Here is a 19,339-nt window from a genome sequence, read left to right as displayed (position 1 = left end):
GCAGGAGGCGGGGATTCCCAGATAAAAGGCTCCATAATCCTGTACCAGGCAGACAGCTGAAGTACTGGGGCCTCTTCCTCTGGGTCCGAGTCAGTAGGTGACCCTGCCCCCTGGATTCTGTAAGGTGAGATGCCGTCCTCAGACACAGGCATCATCCCGGGGGCCTCTCCTCCTCCAGGCCCCAGGACCTCAACCTCAGATCCCTTCCGCCTTCAAGACCCAGGAATCTGGGCCCCAGCCCCCTCCTCCTCAAGACTTAGGAGTCCCAGCTCCCAGTTCCCTCTTCCTTCAGACCCCAGAGACCAGGAGCCTCACTCCCTCCTCTAGTGGAACACAGGAATCTAGCCCCCCCCAGAGCTCCGTTCCCTCAGACCCAAGAATCCAGGGCCCCAGTCCCCTCCTCCTGCAGGACCCAGAAGAACAGCTCCGGATGCTCTCCTCCCTCCCCAATCCCAAAGTCCCGCTCCCCCATCCTCGTGACTCAGCCCCACCCTCTTCCTTTCCCAGACTCCACCATGGGACGTCCCCCACCGGCTGCTGTCTGGACCTGGATGTTTCTCCTCTTGCTGTTGGAAGCCTGGGCAGGTGAGGGGGGCTGGAAGGCATCAGTGGTGCAGCACGGAAGCCTACAGGGATGCCGTGATGGTGATGTTATGTGGGTGCATGTGGTGGCATGGGGAGGGGTGGTGAAGCAAGCGATGGCATGTGGGAGCTTCTGTGGGCTTTCCTGAGGGTGGAGGGAGCACGTGGCAGCAAGTAGGAGTGCGTCAAGTGGATGCTGTTTATTGCACGAGCACATCAAGCCAGCAGGGCTGTTTGGGAGGCGCAGATAGACGCGGGAGTGTACGGGGCACGTGGATGTATGTGGAAGTGTGCTCGGGTGTGTGACTCTATGTGCGATGACTCAGGGGCTTACAGGGGTGGATATGTGTATCCGTGTGGCAGCCAGGGCCTCAGGGGTGAGGGCATGTGGACGTGGGAGAGGCAGGCAGAGAACTTGCTGTGTGTCCCTTTGAACCCACGGTGCTTTGCATGGCCCAGCGCTGTGCCCCAGAGGGTGGTGATCCAGCCCTCTCCCTCCACCAGCAGGACACTTCCTGGCACAAGAGAACAAAATCCTGGACGGCCACGAGTGCAAGGCCCATTCACAGCCTTGGCAGGCGGGCTTGTTCCAGGGTATTCGGCTGCAATGTGGGGGTGTCCTCATAGGTGACAGCTGGGTCCTCACGGCAGCCCACTGTAAAAAGACGTGAGTGGATGCCTGGGGAAAGAGGGCGCTGGGGCCTCATTTCAGGAAGGGGAGACCGGGGGATTGGGCATCAGAAAGGAGGTCCAAGAGGGAAGTGGGGGCCCCCAACTCCTGGGTCTGAGGAATGAGGGGGCTGGGGTCCCAGACTCCTTCCTGCCTGGGTCCTAAACTAACCCTCCACCATTACAGGAAGTACACGGTACGCCTGGGAGATCACAGTCTGCAGAATAAGGAAAGGACAGAGCAAGAGATGGCTGTGGCTCAGTCCATCCCGCATCCCTGCTACAACATCAGCAGTGGGGACCACAATCACGACCTGATGCTCATTCGACTACGTGGTCGGGCATGCCTGGGGCCCAAAGTGAAGCCCATCAAACTGACAGATCGCTGCCCTCAAGTTGGCCAGAACTGCACCATCTCAGGCTGGGGCTCTATCACTAGCCCTCGAGGTAGTAGGAGGGAGAGGAGGAGCTGGTTGGCCCAGTGGACCCCAAGCCATTGGCAAAACTTTGCCTTCAGAAGAAGATAAAGAAGGGAAAATAATTGTGATCTTGAGATTCACCTTGAAGGCCAGAATATTAACAGGAGTGGCAGGAGAAAGAAAGCAAACTAGCAGATTGTTAAGCAAGGCTCAGAAAAGTAGAAGGATGAATGAATGAGTGGCTCAATGAATGCATGCCTCCTTTATGATGGAGAGCACCATGTTATGAGACTTTTGCTGTACAGGATTTTATAGAAACTTCTTAACAGACATGGGATCTACAGGCTCCTCAGTGGTCCAAGAAAACAGGTCCCAAAGCACCTTCTTCCTCTTGAGCTCAAGATTCCTGGCCCCAGATCCCTTCTGCCCTCACATCTAGGAGTCCAGGTTCTTTCTCCTCCAGGATCCACAGGCTAGGTCCAGAGCTCCCTCCTCACTCCACATCCAAAAGTCTGCACCTCCATGGAAGTCCTCCCTCTGGGACTTCCGAGTCCAGGGAACCCCTCACCCTGCTTCGCAATGAAAAAAATTGGGGCTCCGCTCAGAAAGGCGACGTGATTGGCCACGAAGCAGCAAAGCCAGAATTCAGGTCCCTGCCTGTCTGACTCCTACTTCTAAGGAGACAGCGGGATGCCGTGGAAACCTGCCTGCTCGGGAATCAGGCAGGTCAGTTCAAACCATGGCTCTGGGCAAGTCCCCTCCCTTCTCTCAGCCTCACTTTCCTCATCTGTAAAATGGGGATAATTATTCGATAGATTTTTAAGATCCATACGGGCTCAGGTTGCATCTCTTTTCTTCACTGGATGTTCCTGGTGCTCAGGATGGCGCTGGTATACAGTAGGCGCTCAATAAATATTTGTGAAATAAATGCATAGATGAAGGAATGATGGAATGAATGAAAACATCCCTCCTTTAAAGAGCCATTGTGAGGAGTAAATGAGATGGTAAGCATATAGCTTCCTGCACACAGAGTGCCAGACAGAAGTTTTCTCCCTTCGAGTCTATTGCTCAAAGATCCATAAGAAAGATGAATTCCACTTTCAATCATTAATTCAACACTTCTTTGTGAGCATCTGGTGTGCCTCAGGGGTTGTACTGTGTGAAGTCCTTATGCCTTAGGGAGTTGCATGCTAGGTGGGGGAAACAGACAACACACAAATACAAATAAAATAAAACATTAGGTAGAGTTACATGCTATGATGGAATATCATGGAGGCTAAGAGGAAAAGGAGTGATGGAAAGGCCGTGTTTTAAGTAGAATGGTCAGGGAAGGCTTCTAGGAAGAGGTGACATTTAGAAGAAGTAGGATTTAGCTGAGATGGAGGATCTGGTGGTCTGGAGTGGGAAGATTGGAAAGAAAGGGTCAGAGGAGTCACAAGGGGGCACCCCCAGTCCCCCTGGTCACCTGATCCTTAATTTGAAGATGACTCGGGGCCAGAAACAGAAGGTAGGGTGTGAGGGCTCTTCTCTAGATGGAGGAAAGGAAACAGCAGGGGCCAGGACTTTGTTTAATGTGGTGAGAAGTGATGTCCCTTTCAAAATGTGTCAGAAACTCCGCCCCACACACACCATCCCGTGTAGCTATGGATGGACAGAAGGGAGGTTAGATCCAGGAAGGATCAGAGGGAAAGCGTTGCTCTCTTCAGTAACTTACAACCTCTGCCCCCTCAGAGAATTTTCCTGACACCCTCAACTGTGCAGAAGTAGAAATCTTTCCCCAGAAGCGGTGTGAGGATGTCTACCCTGGGCAAGTCACAGATGGGATGATCTGTGCAGGGAGCAACAGCGGGGCTGACACGTGCCAGGTGAGTGACTTCTGAAACCTTCTTCCCTCCCCCCCTCCCTTACCACCCTGTAGAAGCTCAAGGAGTTAGCACCCAGAGAGGTTGCCCCTACCTCTACGGAGTAGGAAGCAGGTTCAGAGAAGGCCACACACTCCCTGGAGGCCACACAGCACAGGGATCAGGAATGTCGAATTGTCACTGTCATTTTCTTGGGAACCTTGCCTGCAGGAAGGAATGCAGGGTGGAGAAGGAGTCAAAAGGAGTGAGAGGAGAGGTCCATGAGGGAGACAGCCTGAGGCTAGAGGGCATGCAAGCTCCCTCTCTCAGTGTTGCTGGAATTTGTGCTGACTCTATCACTGACTAGGGAGTCAGCCATTTTTCTTGGGACTTGACTGAGTTCCCTAGCACGGCTGCCTTCTACGGTGGGTTCCTTGGAACAATGCTCTTTTCCCAAATGGCCGGGGAATGGTGCCATTGACTTCAATGCTCCCTCAATGAGCTCCCCATTCCCAAGATGACAATTCTTGGGATTTGCCATAGACAGAACATTCTCTTTCCTATTAGCTGCACCTCCCACCCTCAGGGCTCCCCCTGGCTTTGTCTTCTTCATGGAAGCCCCACCTCCTTGGCTAATGATTGGCCCCTGAAGACGATGCTTCAGTGCTTTCTTCCCCATTGGCCAGGAATGGTGTCATTTCCGCCCGTGATCCTGTCATGAAGCCCAATCCATCTGGATGGTTTTGTAGAGACAAGGGTCTCTTCCCACAAAGACTCCTGCCATTGTCTCTTGGTGTGTGTGCACCTGTGTTCGTGTCCACAAGAAGCCTGCTCCTTTCTCCTATGTTTGGGAACTGGTTTCCGGGATCTCTTCACCAGTGGGCAGGAACGGAGGAGACATTAGCTCAGCCTGCTCCGTATAATCTCCACTGTCTTCTCTCTGGATTGGACCCTGCAGACAGCATTCTCTCCCCTCATTGGTCCACATACCTGGAAGCCCCACCCCTCTCTCTCTCTCTCACCATTGGTCCCAGGGGATGATGCTCTTATCCCCCATTGGCTAGAGGGAACCAATCATGCTACTGGTACCAAACGCTGGGTACCGCCGAGAAAGGAGCTTTGTGAGCATCTTGAGTGAACCTCTTTTCTTCCTCTCTCCCTCCAGGGCGACTCCGGGGGCCCGCTGGTGTGTGGCGGTGTCCTTCAGGGCATCACATCCTGGGGCTCAGACCCCTGTGGGCGGCCCGAGAAACCTGGCGTCTACACCAACATCTGCCGCTACCTGGACTGGATCAAGAAGACCATAGGCAGCAGGGGCAGATTCTAGGGCGAGCTCTGGACCCCCCTTAATAAACTCACAACCTCGGGTGTGGCTCCTTGCCTGTCTGTGCTTCCGCCCTGCCAGGAAGGGTGCAAGGGTGGGGGTCTGCGCCCTGCTGGGGGGCTTGATAGGTAGGCTAGAGAGACCAAGACCCCCACGGCCACTCTGGCCATCGCCTTTGCCTGAAGCGATTCCCTTTTTTCTAGAAGAACTTGGAGGAGAGGGAGGTTAATTTCAGGGGAGAGAAGATATGTAAGTATTTCCAGATATCCAATGGCCTGGCCTGTGAAAGACAGGCTTGAAACGGTTTTTGTTTGGTTTTTCTGAGCGGCTAAAGTGTTTCTAAGCTTTGCGGGGAGATTTTCCCTCCCCTACTTTTAAAACTGTGAGGCATACCAAGTAGGGTGCAGGAAATATACAAGCATCTTAAATATTCACATATGAACATCCAGGAAACCAACACCCAGGTCAAGAAATAGAACGTTGACAGCCCCCAAAAGTCTGAGAAACAGGTTTTTGTTTTGTTTTGTTTTTATCGAGAGAAATAGAAATCTTTCTCACCACTTAGAGCTGTCTGGAGGTGACTACTGTGGTAAAGGGAGATGAGCTGCTTCATTGCTCGTGTCCAAATTGAAGCTTGGAGAAAAGGACATTTTGGGGAGTTTTCATTAGAGCAAAGGCTTAATGTAAGTTGCTTTGGGAGAGATGTGTGAAGTGGGTAAAGATATAAAGAAATTGCAAAGAGGTAGAGCTCGGCTGTCCTCTGTGTCTGTCTCATCTCCCTTCAGGTATGTTCCATTCCTTTCTTGCTACCAACCACCTAACTCATTTGTTTGACTCTATCATTCCTTCCGCTGCTTCATGCTTCCGCATTTTCACAGTGTATGCTCCCTCATGGGATGCTCCAGTCTCTCTCCCTGCCTCACAGCCTTTGAACTTCACCTTCAACTACCACCAACTGCTTCACCCAAGATTTCTCAGATTATATTCTCATGCAAGAGAATCCAATGTTCCAGCTCCTCTTTTCTCCTTCAGCCACATCATAGGTCACTGAACGGCCAATGGTTTGCCTGCATTTTGGTCAGGTGACCAACCTTATCCAATCAGTGGCTATTTGGAGTCATGTGATATGAGACGTGACTGTCCAGGGCTGTGGGTGGGGCTTGTTCTCCGCAAGGCCTGTGGATGTGAGTGATGCTCTTGTGTATATCAGCTTCCTTGATCCTCCGTGAAAACCCTCTAACACCATAAATCCTGAGGAAGTCTGTCATACCTGATACTAACCCCTGGTGCCAGGGATGCATTTCCGGAGGGACTACTCAAGGGTCATCTCAACCTGAAGAATTGCTTTATAACTTTTGTTATGAAAATTTTCAAACATATATAAAATAGAGAGAAGAGCAGAATGACCCCTTACATGCCACCATCCAACTTAGTGCAAAACCAATTCTTGCCTCACCTGTACTCCCATACACCTCCCTAGTGCTGGAATATTTTTGATTGGAAGCAAATCTCAGCCATCATTTCATTCTTAAATATTTCATCACATATTTTTAAAACAGGATGGCAAACTACGGCTGGTAGGCCAAATCCCAAGATCTAAAAATAATTTTTACTATTTGATTTGATGACAGGGAACTCTGTCACTAACATAACTCTGTCATAACTCTGAACACTAATTGAGCAAGATGTCATCTCCCGAAAAATAATTCCATTTTTCTCATTAATGGAGGTGTATGACAAAAATTTGTGTTAAATGATCATTATTGTATTTTGAATTTCATCAATTAAAAATGAGTGGAAATTTATTTTCTCTCTTGTTATGTAAGTACCTGCATAATATCCTCGATTTTGTCTCTTGGTACACAAAACCTAAAATACTATCTGGTCCTTCATGGAAAAAGTTTGCCAATCCCTGCTCTAAAAGATAGATTCTTTTTAAACCTGACCACCTTATGTTATCACGTCTTGCAGAGTTAATAATAATTCCTTAATATCACCCAATATCCAGGTGATATTTAAATGTCCCCAACGGAGTGTAAACCAGACAGGATTTGAAGATGCATCTATGGTATTAAGGAGAAGGGTGGGTGAGGCCAAGGAGAGGAAGGGGCCTGTCCAAGGGCCAATTGGAAATTCAGGAATAGAATCATGGACTGTGGAATCTGGCAGGAAATCGGAGCACCAAAGTGCAGACAAAAGCTGGAAGGACCCGGTGAGTCAGGGAGCTTATTTCTGCCTCCATCAGGGAGTTTTGGATACAAGTGTCAGAGCCCTGGTTCAAACTGGCTTATGGACGAGGGCATTGATTGGCTTAGGTGGCTGTGGGGATGGTTCATGATGTCAAGGAGGTGACATGGGTACCAGAGTCTTTAGTCCTTGAAATGGTGACTCTCTCTGTCTCTCTGTGACACTATTTGTCACTCTGGCTGCCTCTCTCTGTCTCTGTTTCTCTCTCCCATATGTGTGAGCTGTTTCTCATCTCTGCTTGCCTCTTTTCCTCTCCTGTGGATCTCATTTCTAGCTTCTGTAAAGACTTCTTCACAGCGAAGGGAACACAGCTGCTACAGACAGACCCAGTTAAGCAAACCCAGCAGAAACAAAAACCTTCTTTTCTCACTGCATCTTGATATTAATCCCAGGGAAGAACTCTGATTGGTTCAGCTTGAACTGAGCTCACCCCTTTGATCCATCATTGTTGCCAGAAAGGAAGCAGTATGCTCAATGACTTAGCTTGGATCAAGTGTCCATCCCAATGGGTGGGTGGGTAGGTAGAAGGGTTTGGGGAACTGTGATTGACAGTTCCACCAAAACTATATGAAATGAAGGGGCAGCTTCCCAAAAGAAGTAGGGAGCTGTTCTTGAAAGAAGGAGGAAAGGAATCCAGAAAGTCAGAAACAATGGGTTCCAGAACACAATGGGCTGAATCAGAAGGTTCCAGGGTCACAATATCCAGGTTCCCTCAGGGCAAGGCACAGCTGGCAAGACAGACGGATGCCAGTTCTCAGGTGTGATCATGAGCTGGAAGATGAGTCATCAGACAAAGGTTCAGCATAGATCTGAGGGCCAAGGAGGTATGAGGCTGGGTGTCTGGGTGCAACTTAGGAACAGGTACTAAAGCGAAAGGGCACGGGAGGACTGGTATTTGGGGCTATCACCAACATGGGGGTGTGCATCCTTAATAATAAGCCCCTGGGGTTCTGAGTTCATTTTGAGCCGTGAGACTCTTGAGGGTATGTGAGGTTGTCCCAGAGTGTGGGTTTGTGCAATGGTGACACCATGGCGATGCCCAGCACTCAAATTCCGACTCTTCTGACTCCTCGACTGTCTGACTTTGCTCAAGTGATCTAATCTCTTTCAAACTTCTAATTTCTCCTCTATAAAATGGGGAAGACAATCCTCGCTTGGACCCACGTGAGGAATGGCCATGAGGTTTGAGAAGCACCCAACACATCACACAGTAGGTACACAAGAAATGGAAGGTGCTTCACTCCTTGGATGATGGGGTAAGGCAGCTAATATTAATTCAGTGCCCATTATGTGCCCATCTATTTTCTTCTCTGTAATTTTATTTAATCCTCCCATTTTCCTTGGGATTGCTTTCCCCTACTATAGAGAGGGGCAAAGTGAGGCACAGAAAAATTAGGTCACTTACCTGAAATCACAGGGAAGGCAACCAGGGTTCACACCTGTGTTGGTCTGACTTGTAAGACCAACTTCTTTCTATCACACCCCATGGCTGAATGGTACAGGGATCAAGGAAGGGCTGAGTCTAAGGTTGGCAGATCTGTGGGTGCCAGTCGTTTGCAAACTAGTATTTAAGTATCTCCTATGTTCCCTGGGCTGGGCTTGGTGCTAAAGAAAACACCAGTGAACATTAGACACATTCTCTCTGCTCGCGAAGACCAGTGATTAGCAATAAAATCAGATCAAATAATGAAGAACACAGAAAGACAGATAGGCAAAGCACAGCAGAAGAGAAGTTCTGATGATCTAGGAGTGAATACCAGGGCTCCTTTCCTCATTCTAACAGAATGTTGAGGAGGTAGAGAGCTGAGGGGAGAACCCAGGGATGAAGATTCGGGCAGGAGATAACATATTGGAATTCTTGCCAAAACTCCTCTCCTTGGGAAGTCAGGAGGGAAAGATAGAGGTTGCTGGGTCATGAGGCTGTGAGGTCAAGTGGCCTGGGTCTGATTTGGGAGTCCAAGTTAGGAAATATGACACCCCTCAAGGCCAGGGTGATGCTGTGGAATTGGTGGGGTCAGGAGTCTGAGTTCTGGGGTCTAATTTTGGATTTGACGAGAGTCAGTGTCTCAGAAGTTTGGGGGACCTAGCTTGAATTTTGTCAGTATGGGATCAACATTAGTATGGTGTTAGTGGGTAGACTTTTTGTGAAACAAAAGGTCAAGGTGGTGTGTAGAATTGATGAAGGGGTGGGTGAAAGAGTTGGGCATGGAAATGAGGATGGGATTTCAGGGATAAATTGGGCTGGAAATGAGAATAGGGGTGGGATTGGGATCAGAGTGTTAAGATTGGCGTCGGATGTAAGTTAGGGATGGGTTCTTGGGGAGGATGTCACTGCTTCCAGGAATATGATAGGGAAGGAGACAAGTCTGAGTTGTGCATGGGGTCAGATTTTGGATTGAGGGTATGGTGACGTTCAGGGCTTGGGTCAAGGTTGAGTTTGGCTCATGGTTAGTTGTTCAGGACTCGCGTCGAGAGTCAGGGTTAAGGTTGATTGGGGTGTGAGTCATAGCTTGAGTTGATATTTGGAGTCAGGAATTTGGTCAGGAATAGGTTCCAAGTTGCGGTATAAATTGGAGTTGGTCAAGGATGAAGCAGAACTGAGGGTTAGAATTGGGTATGAGTTGAGGTTTCAGGTTAAGACTCAGGCTTATGTCAAGATTGGTGTTAAGAGTTGTGTCAAAGTAACGATTGGAGTTAGAATTATGCTTGAAGTCAGGAACTGAGGTCTTTCTCACCCTCTTAAGCTCTTGATCATATCTGACCTTGCCTTCTCAATGAATGGCACCACCATCCATCAAGCAAGAGACCCTGAAGCCTTACCCTCTGTCTCCACCACCACAACCTCCACTCAATCCATTGATGAGACCTGTTGATTTTCTCTAGTAAAAGCATCTTGAATCGATCCACTCATTGCCGTCTCCACCTCCCAAATGGCCTTAGCCAAGTTACCATCATTTCTCATTTGGACAACAACAATGGCCTCCTCAGGTGCCCACATTCCCTTAAAATCCATTTTTAATATAGCAGCCAGGTTGATATTTTGAAAATACAAATCTCGTTATGTCACTTTCTGACTAAAGTCCAAGTGGTTCACCATTGTCCACAGGATAAGGTCAAACTCGCCATGACATACAACGTTCTATGTTGCCTGGTTCTAGCCAACCTCTCTTCTCTGAGCTCCATCCATACTCCCATTCCTCCTCAGAGCCTTTGAACATGCTGTTTCCACTACATGATACACTCTCCAGGCTGCTTCCATTTCCTTCTAGTTAATGCTTACCATTCTTTTCACACTCAGCTCATTGTCATTTCTTGGGTCCAAGACCCCTTGGAAGTGCTTTTATAATACTCCACATCTTTCCTTTGGAGCACACATCATTGTTGTAATTTTATGTTTGTTTATCAATTATTTGGTTATTTTTATTTTACACTAGACTGTCGGCTCCTTGGAGGAAGATATTCTGTCCAGGTTTATGCACCACTGGATCCTCAGCACCAAACCCAGCCTGGTACCTAGCTGGTCCTCAGTATGTATTTCTTAAGCAGATAAAGGATTGGGTCTGAGAGAGGATATAGGAGGAGGTCTGGAGACAGAGCTGGAACTGCAGGTAGGGTTGGGTTTGTTGATCAATGTGGTTTCAAGATATAGATTCGAGTTGGAATTGGATTTGGATTCACGGTTTGGGATCAGATTTGGGATCTGAGTTGAGATTTGGGTTCAACATGGACATATCAGTAAGGAAGATTTTGGCTTTGGGGACCAATAAACTATAGAACAGAAAGGAAACCTGAGGAAGTCATGAGATGAAGAGGCTCTGTGGTTAGTTAATTCACCAGCTCAGTGACTTCGTGAAAGGCCCTGATGATCTCCAGCTCTGTTTTGGCCATCTTCAATGTTTTGGCTTGATCCACCGGCCACTTCCCTCCATGGTTCCAGGAGGGCTGCCACAGTTGCAGAATTTACACCCAGAAGGGACATCATCTAGCAGAAGAAAAAATAAGTTTCCCAGTGTCTCTTTTTGGAAATAAGAAAGCCTTTCCCAGAAGTGCCCAGGGGTCTTCCCCTCACTCCTGATTGGCCAGAACTGCATCCCATGTCCGTTTCTAAACCAATCACTGGCAAACAGAATATGGCTTCCATGCTTGGTGCAGTAAAGCTTATAGTCATGATGAGGATAAAAGATTATCTAAAGAAAACCTGGGTTCTGATAGAAAGACAGAAGGAGTGAGAGCTTGGGTAAGCAACAATAACATCTATGGGGGGGCTCAAATTATGGGACAAAGATAGAGTTGGGTTGAGGTCAGGATATAAGGAGATAAGATTTGGGCTCAGTGCTAAGGAATGAATCACATTTTGGGGTCTGATTGAGAAGTTAGGATCAATTCCACTTTTAGGAATTTGCCTCTAAGTAACAATCAGATGATGGTTTCCATCTAACTTAAAGAAAAAGCCAAAGTCTTACATTGGTCTTCAAGGCCCTATGTCATCTAGATCTTATCATGCCTCTGACCTCCTTACCTGTCCTTCTTCCCCTTCCTCATTCAGCTCCAGTCATTGGCTTCCCTGCTAGAACATTCTAGGCACATCCCTTGCCTAACTCACCCAGAGCTCACTACCTCCAAGTAGCTACATGGATCTATCCACCACCTCCTTCAAGATTTTGTTCAAATGTCATCTTCATGTGCAATCTTTCCAATTATCTTTCATAATACTGTAACCCCAGGGGGCCCTGGGAGTGGAGAGAACCATCCCTCTTCCCTGGTCTTCTTTTTCTCCACAGCATTTACCCCCTTCTCACAAGCTTTATATTTTATATACTTCTTTCTGTACTTACGGTCCCCACTCACTACAACAAGAGCCTCTGTGAAGGAATTTTTGTCTGTTTCATTGACTGCTGTGCCCTCAGCAGCCAGAATACTTTCTGGCACACAGTAAATGCTTAATAGATACTCCTTAAATGGATGCAGTGAGCGGAGATGAATGTACAAAGTTCTTCCTGGCATGATTATATTTAAAAGTATCAAAATGTACTTCAATTGGAAACAGATTACATAAATCAGGATACAACGCTAGTATGGAATATTATGAATCCTTATTTTAAAAAAAGGAGAAATGATGGGGCTGGCCCTGTGGCCGAGTGGTTAAGTTCGCGCGCTCCGCTGCAGGCAGCCCAGTGTTTTGTTGGTTCGAATCCTGGGCACGGGCAGGGCACTGCTCATCAAACCACGCTGAGGCAGCGTCCCACATGCCACGACTAGAAGGACCCACAACAAAGAATATACAACTACGTACCGGAGGGCTTTGGGGAGAAAAAGGAAAAAAATAAAATCTTTAAAAAAAAAAAAGGAGAAATGCTCTAAACGTATTAAGAGGAAAAATTGTCCAAGATATTTTATAGAGTAAATAAAAAATTATATTAGAGAAAGTTTAGCACATTTTTGTTATGAATACATAATATTTGTGGAAATCTATGTATCTTATGAGAACACAGATGCGCTTGGTAACAGTAAGCATTTAGGGGGGTGGAGTTAGGGAAAGCCTTCTTTTTTTAATTCATACTCGTGTATTAGGGCTGGGAATGGGTTCAGGCTCAAAGACACAACTGGGATGCAGCCTGGAAAAATTTGCTCAGGTTGGTCAGAATAAGGGTGTAGGGTCTAGGCCACCCCTGAGAGAGGATGAGGGCAAGAAAAATAGCCCCAGAAGACGACCCAAGCCAAAGCTCATCCCTTGAGCTCTGCCTTTCCTTGAATCCTGCCCCCGCCCCTCAGAGCCAGCTCCTGGTCCCTCCCTCCGGAGCAGCCACCTGGGATGGTGGGGCCAAAATGTGCGGGGGCGAACTTGTTGGGTCCCGCCCGGACCCGGGCCTCAGGAAGGAGGGTGGAGAAGGAATAGGCTTCGGCCAATAGCTTTAGCTGCCGCAAGGGTTCAAGATAGCAACAAATTCAGGAAGGGGGCGTCTCAGTGCCAGCTCCGCCTGCACCCCAGGGCGCTGGGGGCGGGGGCAGGGGTGGTATAAGAGAGCGGCCCGCACAGGGCAAGAGACACTTGGCTCCCGGTCAGTCTGGAGCCCAAGTCAGATTAGACCCTCCTGAGGTGAGAACAGGCCTCATTTGGGGTGGGGGCGATGAGGCTGGGTGGACAACTGACTCCTGCTCCTGAGGGGAGGTGGGTGGGAAGCCTGGACTCCTGGTTCTGAGAGGTGAGGGGCTGGAGGTCTGGAATCTTGGGTCTCTTAGGGAAAGAGGAACTGAGGATACAGACTTTGGATGGGGAAGGATGGGAGCCCAGATTCTCGGGTCGGGAGGGAAAGGGAGTCTGGGGGCCTGGATTTCTGGGTCTGAGGGAGGAGGGGCTGGGGGCCGGGACTCCAGGTCCGAGGCGGGAGGGGGTCAGGGGGGCCCGGACTCCGAGTCTGAGGGGGCAGGGCTTGGGACCTGGACTCCCGGGTCCGGAGGAGGAGGAGCTGGGGGCCTGGACTCCTGCCTCCTGAACTCTTTGTCCTTCCTAGTCTCAACAGAAGAGACCCTTCCTCTGCCCGGCAGCCCCAAGAGACTCAAGAGAAGCCACCATGGCAGGATCCCTTCTCCCCGCTATGCTGATCCTACTACTGTCCTTAGCCCTGAGATCTGCTGGACAAGAAGGTGAGGGCCGGACCGGTGGGCCTGACCTTGCCCCTGGGACTCCCAGCATCCTCAGTGACCCTCTCTAGGACCCCTCTCTCTCCAAGGAGTTCCTAAGTCAGGACGCTTCCCCACCTCCAGCAGCTTCCTACGCAGAGGACAAGACTCTTCTGCCTCTGCCCCCTTTCTTCCCGCTTCCTTCTGATTCCTGGGGTCTCTGGCCCCCCAGGCCCTGCCTCCTGCACTCAGTGTCTTCTGAGCGGGTTCCCTCTGTCTCTCTCCATCTCCCCGTTATCCTGCGCTGTTCTCCATTTCTGCCTCTGCCTTTCTCCATGCCTGTCTGTCTGTCTTGTTTCCATCTCTGTCTCTCCAAATCCCTCGGCTGCTGCCTCTCCTGACCCTTGCTACCCACATTTTTCTCCATTTCCCTATCCAGATGAATGTAACAGGAACGGGGACAAGATTATTGAAGGACACGCATGTCCAAAAGGCTCCCAGCCCTGGCAGGTGGCCCTGCTCAGGGGCGATCAGCTCCACTGTGGAGGCGTGCTGCTCAACGAGCTGTGGGTGCTCACGGCCGCCCACTGCATGATGAAGTGAGTCAGCGCCTCCAGCCACCCCTCGGGGTGCCTGTCCCCCTCTCTCTCTGGATCCCTGTCCCCCCCCTTGGGGTCTCTGTCCCCCTCCCTCTGGGTCCCTGTCCCCCTCTCTCTGGGTCCCTGTCCCCTCTCTCTGGGTCCCTGTCCCCCTCCCTCTGGGTCCCTGTCCCCTCTCTCTGGGTCCCTGTCCCCCTCTCTCTGGGTTTCTGTCCCTCTCTCTCTGGGTCTCTGTCCCTCTCTCTCTGGGTCTCTGTCCCCCTCTCTCTGGGTCTCTGTCCCCGTCCCTCTGGGTCTCTCTCACCCTCTCTCTGGGTCTCTCTCACCCTCTCTCAGTCACAGTATCTGTCTCTGAATGTCACTCCCTTCTCTCAGTGAGTACAACGTGCACATGGGCAGTGAACGGTTGGGTGATCGGTCAGCCCAGAAGATCAGGGCCACAAGGTCATTCCGCCACCCCAGCTACTCCACTCAGACCCATGTGAATGACATCATGCTTGTGAAGCTAAGTAGCAGGGCAAGACTGTCAGCAACTGTGAAGAAAGTCAACCTGCCCTCCAGCTGCGCACCCCCTGGGACCACATGTACCGTTTCTGGCTGGGGCACCACCACCAGCCCTGATGGTGAGGCTGCCCCCATGATCCAAGAGCCCCCACCCTCCAGCCCCTCAGACCCAGGAGTGCTGGCCCCAGCCCCTCCTCCCTCAGACCTAGGAGTCTTGGCCCCCAGCCCCTCCTCCCTCAGACCTGGGAGTCTGGCCCATTTTCATGGCCTTGGTGTTGAGCCCGCCAGCCCCCTCCTCCTTCAGGGTCCAGGGCCCCAATCCTTTCCCCATCAGCTCCCAGGGGTCCGCAGACCCAGGCCTGTGACTGACCCCCGCCTCCCGCCCTCACCAGTGACCTTTCCATCGGAGCTCATGTGCACCGATGTCAAGCTCATCTCCTCCGAGGACTGCAAGAAGGTTTATAAGGACCTGCTGGGCAATTCCATGCTGTGTGCTGGCATTCCCAACTCCAAGACCAACGCCTGCAATGTGAGACCCCCTCCCTCCTGGCCCTAGGACCCCAGCTACTTCCTCTCCTCACAGAGCCCAGTCTGCCCCTCCGTCTAGAATCTGAGGGCCTGGCCCTGGTTCTGAGCCTTCCTTCTCACCCCCAAGCCGGCTTTCCTAGCTCTCTTTACCCCGTTCTCTGTCCAGGCCAGAGTGGGAGCCCAGGGGGGCTGGCTGGGCCGTGGGGGTGGGAAAGAGGGCCTGAGACTAGGGGAAGGCAAGTGAGGCACTAGCTTCAAGCCCAAACTTCAAGGGGGCCACAAAACACTCAGTGATCAAGATAAATCATATTCTAATGCAAGACTGAAAAAAAAAATCCATGCAAAAAGTCCATGACGAACAAAATATCAGAATTTTGAATAAAGAACGATCACTCTTCCTGAATTTTCCATTTGCCTCGGGCTCCAGTATGGCTCAGCGCAGGACTGTGCTGACCCTGACTTTATCTAAAACTGGGATCTCCTGTTTTTCATGGATTTTGTTTTCATATTAAATTTTATTTTCTAAGGCATTGCATTAAAATAGTATTTATCGCAATTACTGAGACTTCAGTCCTGAAGCCAATTTCTCACTCACCTCACCTGGGTCCAGGTCCTGGGCAAAGAACCACCTCTCGCTTTGTCTTTGTTGCCCTTCTTCATCTCTGTAACCCCCTCTCTGTCTCTGAATGTGGTCTTCCCACTTCTCATTACATCTAATTTCATTTCATTGTTTTCCTTTGGGTTCCCTCTCTGTGTAGGGTCTCTCTCTCGCTCGCTTGCTCTCACTCTCCCGCTCGCTCTCCCCTCTCTCTCTGGGCTGTCTGCCTCTCTCTCTGCCTCTTTTCCCAGCCCCTACATTTCTGCCTCCTTGTCCCCCTCCTCCATCCCCTTTCTTCTCTCCATCCTTGTCTCCACCTTTCTCTTCCCCTTCTCTTCGACTCTTTTCTTCTCTACATCTCTCCCTCCACTCTGCACCCCCGCTATCTTTGCTCACACCTGTACCCTCAGCTTTCAGGGGAGGTGGGATGGTGTGTGTTAGGGATAGGGCTGAGGGGACAGAGATGTGTGTCCTAGAGAATGGGGGGTTCCCCTTTTCCCCTAGCGAGGGTCTGCTCCATGAATGTGCAAGCCGTGCGGTGACATAGGGCCCCACGCTGGGGAGAGTCCCTTGCTTGGTTTAACACACTCCTGTTACTGTCTTGAAATTCTTAATTTTTGAGCAAGGGCACCTGCACTTTGATTTGGCACTGGCCCCTGTGAATTATGTCTTTGGTCCTGTCCCCCTTTCACGCTCAAAGGGCATGTATCCATCCCCTGGAATTAATGCTCATTCCCCCACTAGCTTGAAGTCCTTAAGGATGGAAAATAAATGGGACTCTGACCCCTGGAAGCCCCGCCCCCTTCCCTCTGATTGGTCCTGTTGGCTGGGGCTCAAGCCAATGTCTTCAGAGAACCTAGTTTGCTCTCGCCATGAGAGCGTTAATTCCTGCCCTCCCATTGGTTCCCAGAGACGATGAGTGTCTTCCCATTGGCCAGAGTGGAAGTCCTTGGGCTCACGGGATAAAGATAACTGCGGGGTATATGAGACCTCAGTGATGGTTACTCTGAAACCCAAGTTCATCTGCTCTTTCCCCTCCAGGGTGACTCAGGGGGACCACTGATGTGCAAAGGGACCCTGCAAGGCCTGGTGTCCTGGGGAACTTTCCCCTGCGGCCAACCCAATGACCCAGGTGTCTACACCCAAGTCTGCAAGTATGTCAATTGGATAAAGGAGACCATGAGAAAGCATCACTAATCTCTCCACACTCGAATCTCTCCACCTCTACACCCTGAACAAGAAATTCACAGAAATAAGGGCGTTGATGACCTACAGTCATATCTGACGTTGCCTCTCCTCAAAGACATATTAGAACCAACAGTATCCCAATTAAATTAGCAAGGACGTAAAACCAGAACAAGAAACACAAAGACCTCAGCGCTGGTTAAGATGCTCTAAGACCAGCAGCCTCCACCACCGGAATTGGAAATCATACGACTTCTGTGGTAGGCCGCTTGGCAGGGTGAATCGAAACCTTTGTTCACCACCTTTGACCCAGTAATTCTCGTTCTAGGAAGATATTACAGCTAACAAAACAAAACAAAAACAAAGTGTGGAGCATGGTTTGAATTCATTGCAACATTGTTTATCATAGCAAAACAGTGGAAACACTGAACATGGCCCAAGTGAGTGAATTCAGTCAACAACAGGACAGTGGCACAGGGAGGGATATGATGAGTCTGTTAAGGATGATAATTATGCAGAATTGTTAGTGTTGTGCAAGAATATTTATACTCTGTGATGCAAAACGAACAAAGGAAGATGCAAAGATCTGTATGTACGTGATCCTTGCCATGTAAAATGAAATATTCACAGAATAAAATCTGAAGTCATGCACCAAGTTGCATTCCGTGGTCATCGTGGGGTGCTTCCTTCCTTCCATTTGCATTCCTGCGGATGTGCTTGTTTACAACCTGAAAAATAAAGCTCCGAAGATCTAAGGTCGGGGAGAGGAGACCCTGAAGAGAGGGAGACTGGAAAGACAACTGTATCTTATCTTGAGCCCTCGCCCTGCGTCCCTGCCCAGGGGTGTGTTTCTCTCCATTTCCCAGGTCTCAGTTTTCCTCGTCTGTAAAATGGGAGAGAGAGGAAGAGAAGGTAGAGAGGGAAGAAGGGAGGGAGCAGAGAATATGCCTATTTCATCAGGAACGGGATGTGTAAGTGTTTCTGAGCATTTCACAGGTGGCAAACAAGTGGAGAGGGAGGAGGTTTTCTGGATGTGTAGGGCTGGCAGGAAGACAGGATACCCGAGTCCCCCAAGGGCCTGCCCAAGGTGAGCAGCCAGCATTCCGGTGCCAGAGGAGGATGAGGGGCAAACCCGGGTAGGTGGGTTCCTATTCTCAAAGAAGACAGGGAAGGGGCCTCTGGAAGGGAGAAGGGAGGAAGGAGAAGTTGTTTGTGACTCAGAGCCTGGCCACACCCCAGGCCTCCTGCCCTCACAGGCTCCCTGGACGGTCACACCTCAGACGCTGCTGACAGAGGGATTTTCAGCCCAGGATCCACCCCTCCTACCTGTCTTTCCAGTTTCTCCCCCAGAATTCCCTCCAAGGCAACATCTTCCAGATCCTTCCTCTCCTCATCTCATGTCCCTCTTGAGTCTCTCCTAACCTCCCCCTCTCCTACTCTTCCTCATATTGCAGAATTTCTGCAGGTACCAATTCCCTGCACACACGAGGCAAATGTGCTTCCTCCCACAAAACACTGGAGCCAGGGCCCCAGCTCCCTCCTCCCTCAGACCCGGGAGTCCATCCCCCAGCCCCTCCTCCCTCAGACCCAGGAATTAGGCCCCCAGTCCCTCCTTCCCTCAGACCCAGGAGTCCAGACCCCAGCCCCTCCTCCCTCAGACCCAGGGGTCCAGGCCCCAGCCCTTCCTCCCTCAGACCCTGGAGTCCAAGCCCCCAGCCCCTCCTCCCTCAGACCCAGGGGTCCAGGCCCCAGCCCTTCCTCCCTCAGAACCTGGAGTCCAGGCCCCCTGCCCCTCCTCCCTCAGACCCAGGAGTCCAGGCCACAGCCCCTCCTCCCTCAGACGCAGGGGTCCAGGCCCCAGCCCCTCCTCCCTCAGACCCAGGGGTCCAGGTCCCAGCCCCTCCTCCCTCAGACCCAGGAGTCCAGGCCCCAGCCCCTCCTCCCTCAGACCCAGGAGTCTGCCCCTGGCCCCCTCCTGCCCTTGGATCAGTGTCAGCTTTAAAGACTGTCAAGGGGTTTCGACCACCCACCTCCATGAAGCTCCATCAACTTCCTCTCTCCAGCAAGCCATCCCAAAACAATAGTTAGTCTAAAATTGTAAAAAGTAATAAAACATTGCAGTTGCACTAAGTCTGCCTGGGAACGCCTGGCCCTGCCCCCCAGCAACTCCTGTCCACAAGTCTGGAGGTGGATCAGTTTGCAATGACTTGAGATAGTACTCT

At 50.5% G+C, this 19,339-nt stretch overlaps 2 protein-coding genes across 5 annotated transcripts; both read left to right on the top strand.

Moving 5' to 3' along the window:
- Nucleotides 1-4,877, top strand: KLK8 (kallikrein related peptidase 8). Of its 4 annotated transcripts, none has more exons than XM_008544481.2 (6): nt 1-124; nt 508-585; nt 1,090-1,249; nt 1,439-1,698; nt 3,402-3,535; nt 4,677-4,877. In XM_008544481.2, exons 2-6 carry the CDS (start codon nt 516-518, stop codon nt 4,836-4,838), a joined length of 786 nt encoding a protein of 261 aa, XP_008542703.1. In that variant the 5' UTR covers nt 1-124; nt 508-515; the 3' UTR covers nt 4,839-4,877. The 4 variants fall into 4 exon arrangements, with proteins under 4 accessions (XP_008542703.1, XP_008542702.1, XP_070489399.1 ...); XM_008544480.2 differs by having other exon boundaries at nt 1,087-1,249; XM_070633298.1 differs by having other exon boundaries at nt 508-645.
- Nucleotides 4,878-12,929: 8,052 nt separating this feature from the next.
- On the top strand, nt 12,930-17,772 carry KLK7 (kallikrein related peptidase 7). Its single transcript, XM_008544483.2, has 6 exons — nt 12,930-13,179; nt 13,595-13,727; nt 14,143-14,302; nt 14,678-14,925; nt 15,199-15,335; nt 16,974-17,772. The coding sequence occupies exons 2-6, from the start codon at nt 13,655-13,657 to the stop codon at nt 17,127-17,129; spliced, it is 774 nt and encodes a 257-aa protein (XP_008542705.1). The 5' UTR covers nt 12,930-13,179; nt 13,595-13,654; the 3' UTR covers nt 17,130-17,772.
- The last annotated feature ends 1,567 nt before the right edge of the window (nt 17,773-19,339 follow it).

The sequence above is a fragment of the Equus przewalskii genome, chromosome 9 (assembly GCF_037783145.1).
Source record: "Equus przewalskii isolate Varuska chromosome 9, EquPr2, whole genome shotgun sequence".
NCBI lineage: Eukaryota > Metazoa > Chordata > Mammalia > Perissodactyla > Equidae > Equus > Equus przewalskii.
This window is presented reverse-complemented; position numbering and strand designations above follow the sequence as displayed.

Bases quoted from the DNA above. Each gene is read 5' to 3' on its own strand.
- KLK8 (XM_070633298.1), top strand. From the start codon at position 516: ATGGGACGTCCCCCACCGGCTGCTGTCTGGACCTGGATGTTTCTCCTC. The intron at 646-1,089 runs GTGATGTTATGT...CTCCACCAGCAG, and splicing joins CCTACAGGGATGCCGTGATG to GACACTTCCTGGCACAAGAG. The intron at 1,250-1,438 runs GTGAGTGGATGC...CCACCATTACAG, and splicing joins GCAGCCCACTGTAAAAAGAC to GAAGTACACGGTACGCCTGG.
- KLK7 (XM_008544483.2), top strand. From the start codon at position 13,655: ATGGCAGGATCCCTTCTCCCCGCTATGCTGATCCTACTACTGTCCTTA. The intron at 14,926-15,198 runs GTGAGGCTGCCC...CGCCCTCACCAG, and splicing joins CACCACCACCAGCCCTGATG to TGACCTTTCCATCGGAGCTC. The intron at 15,336-16,973 runs GTGAGACCCCCT...TTTCCCCTCCAG, and splicing joins CCAAGACCAACGCCTGCAAT to GGTGACTCAGGGGGACCACT.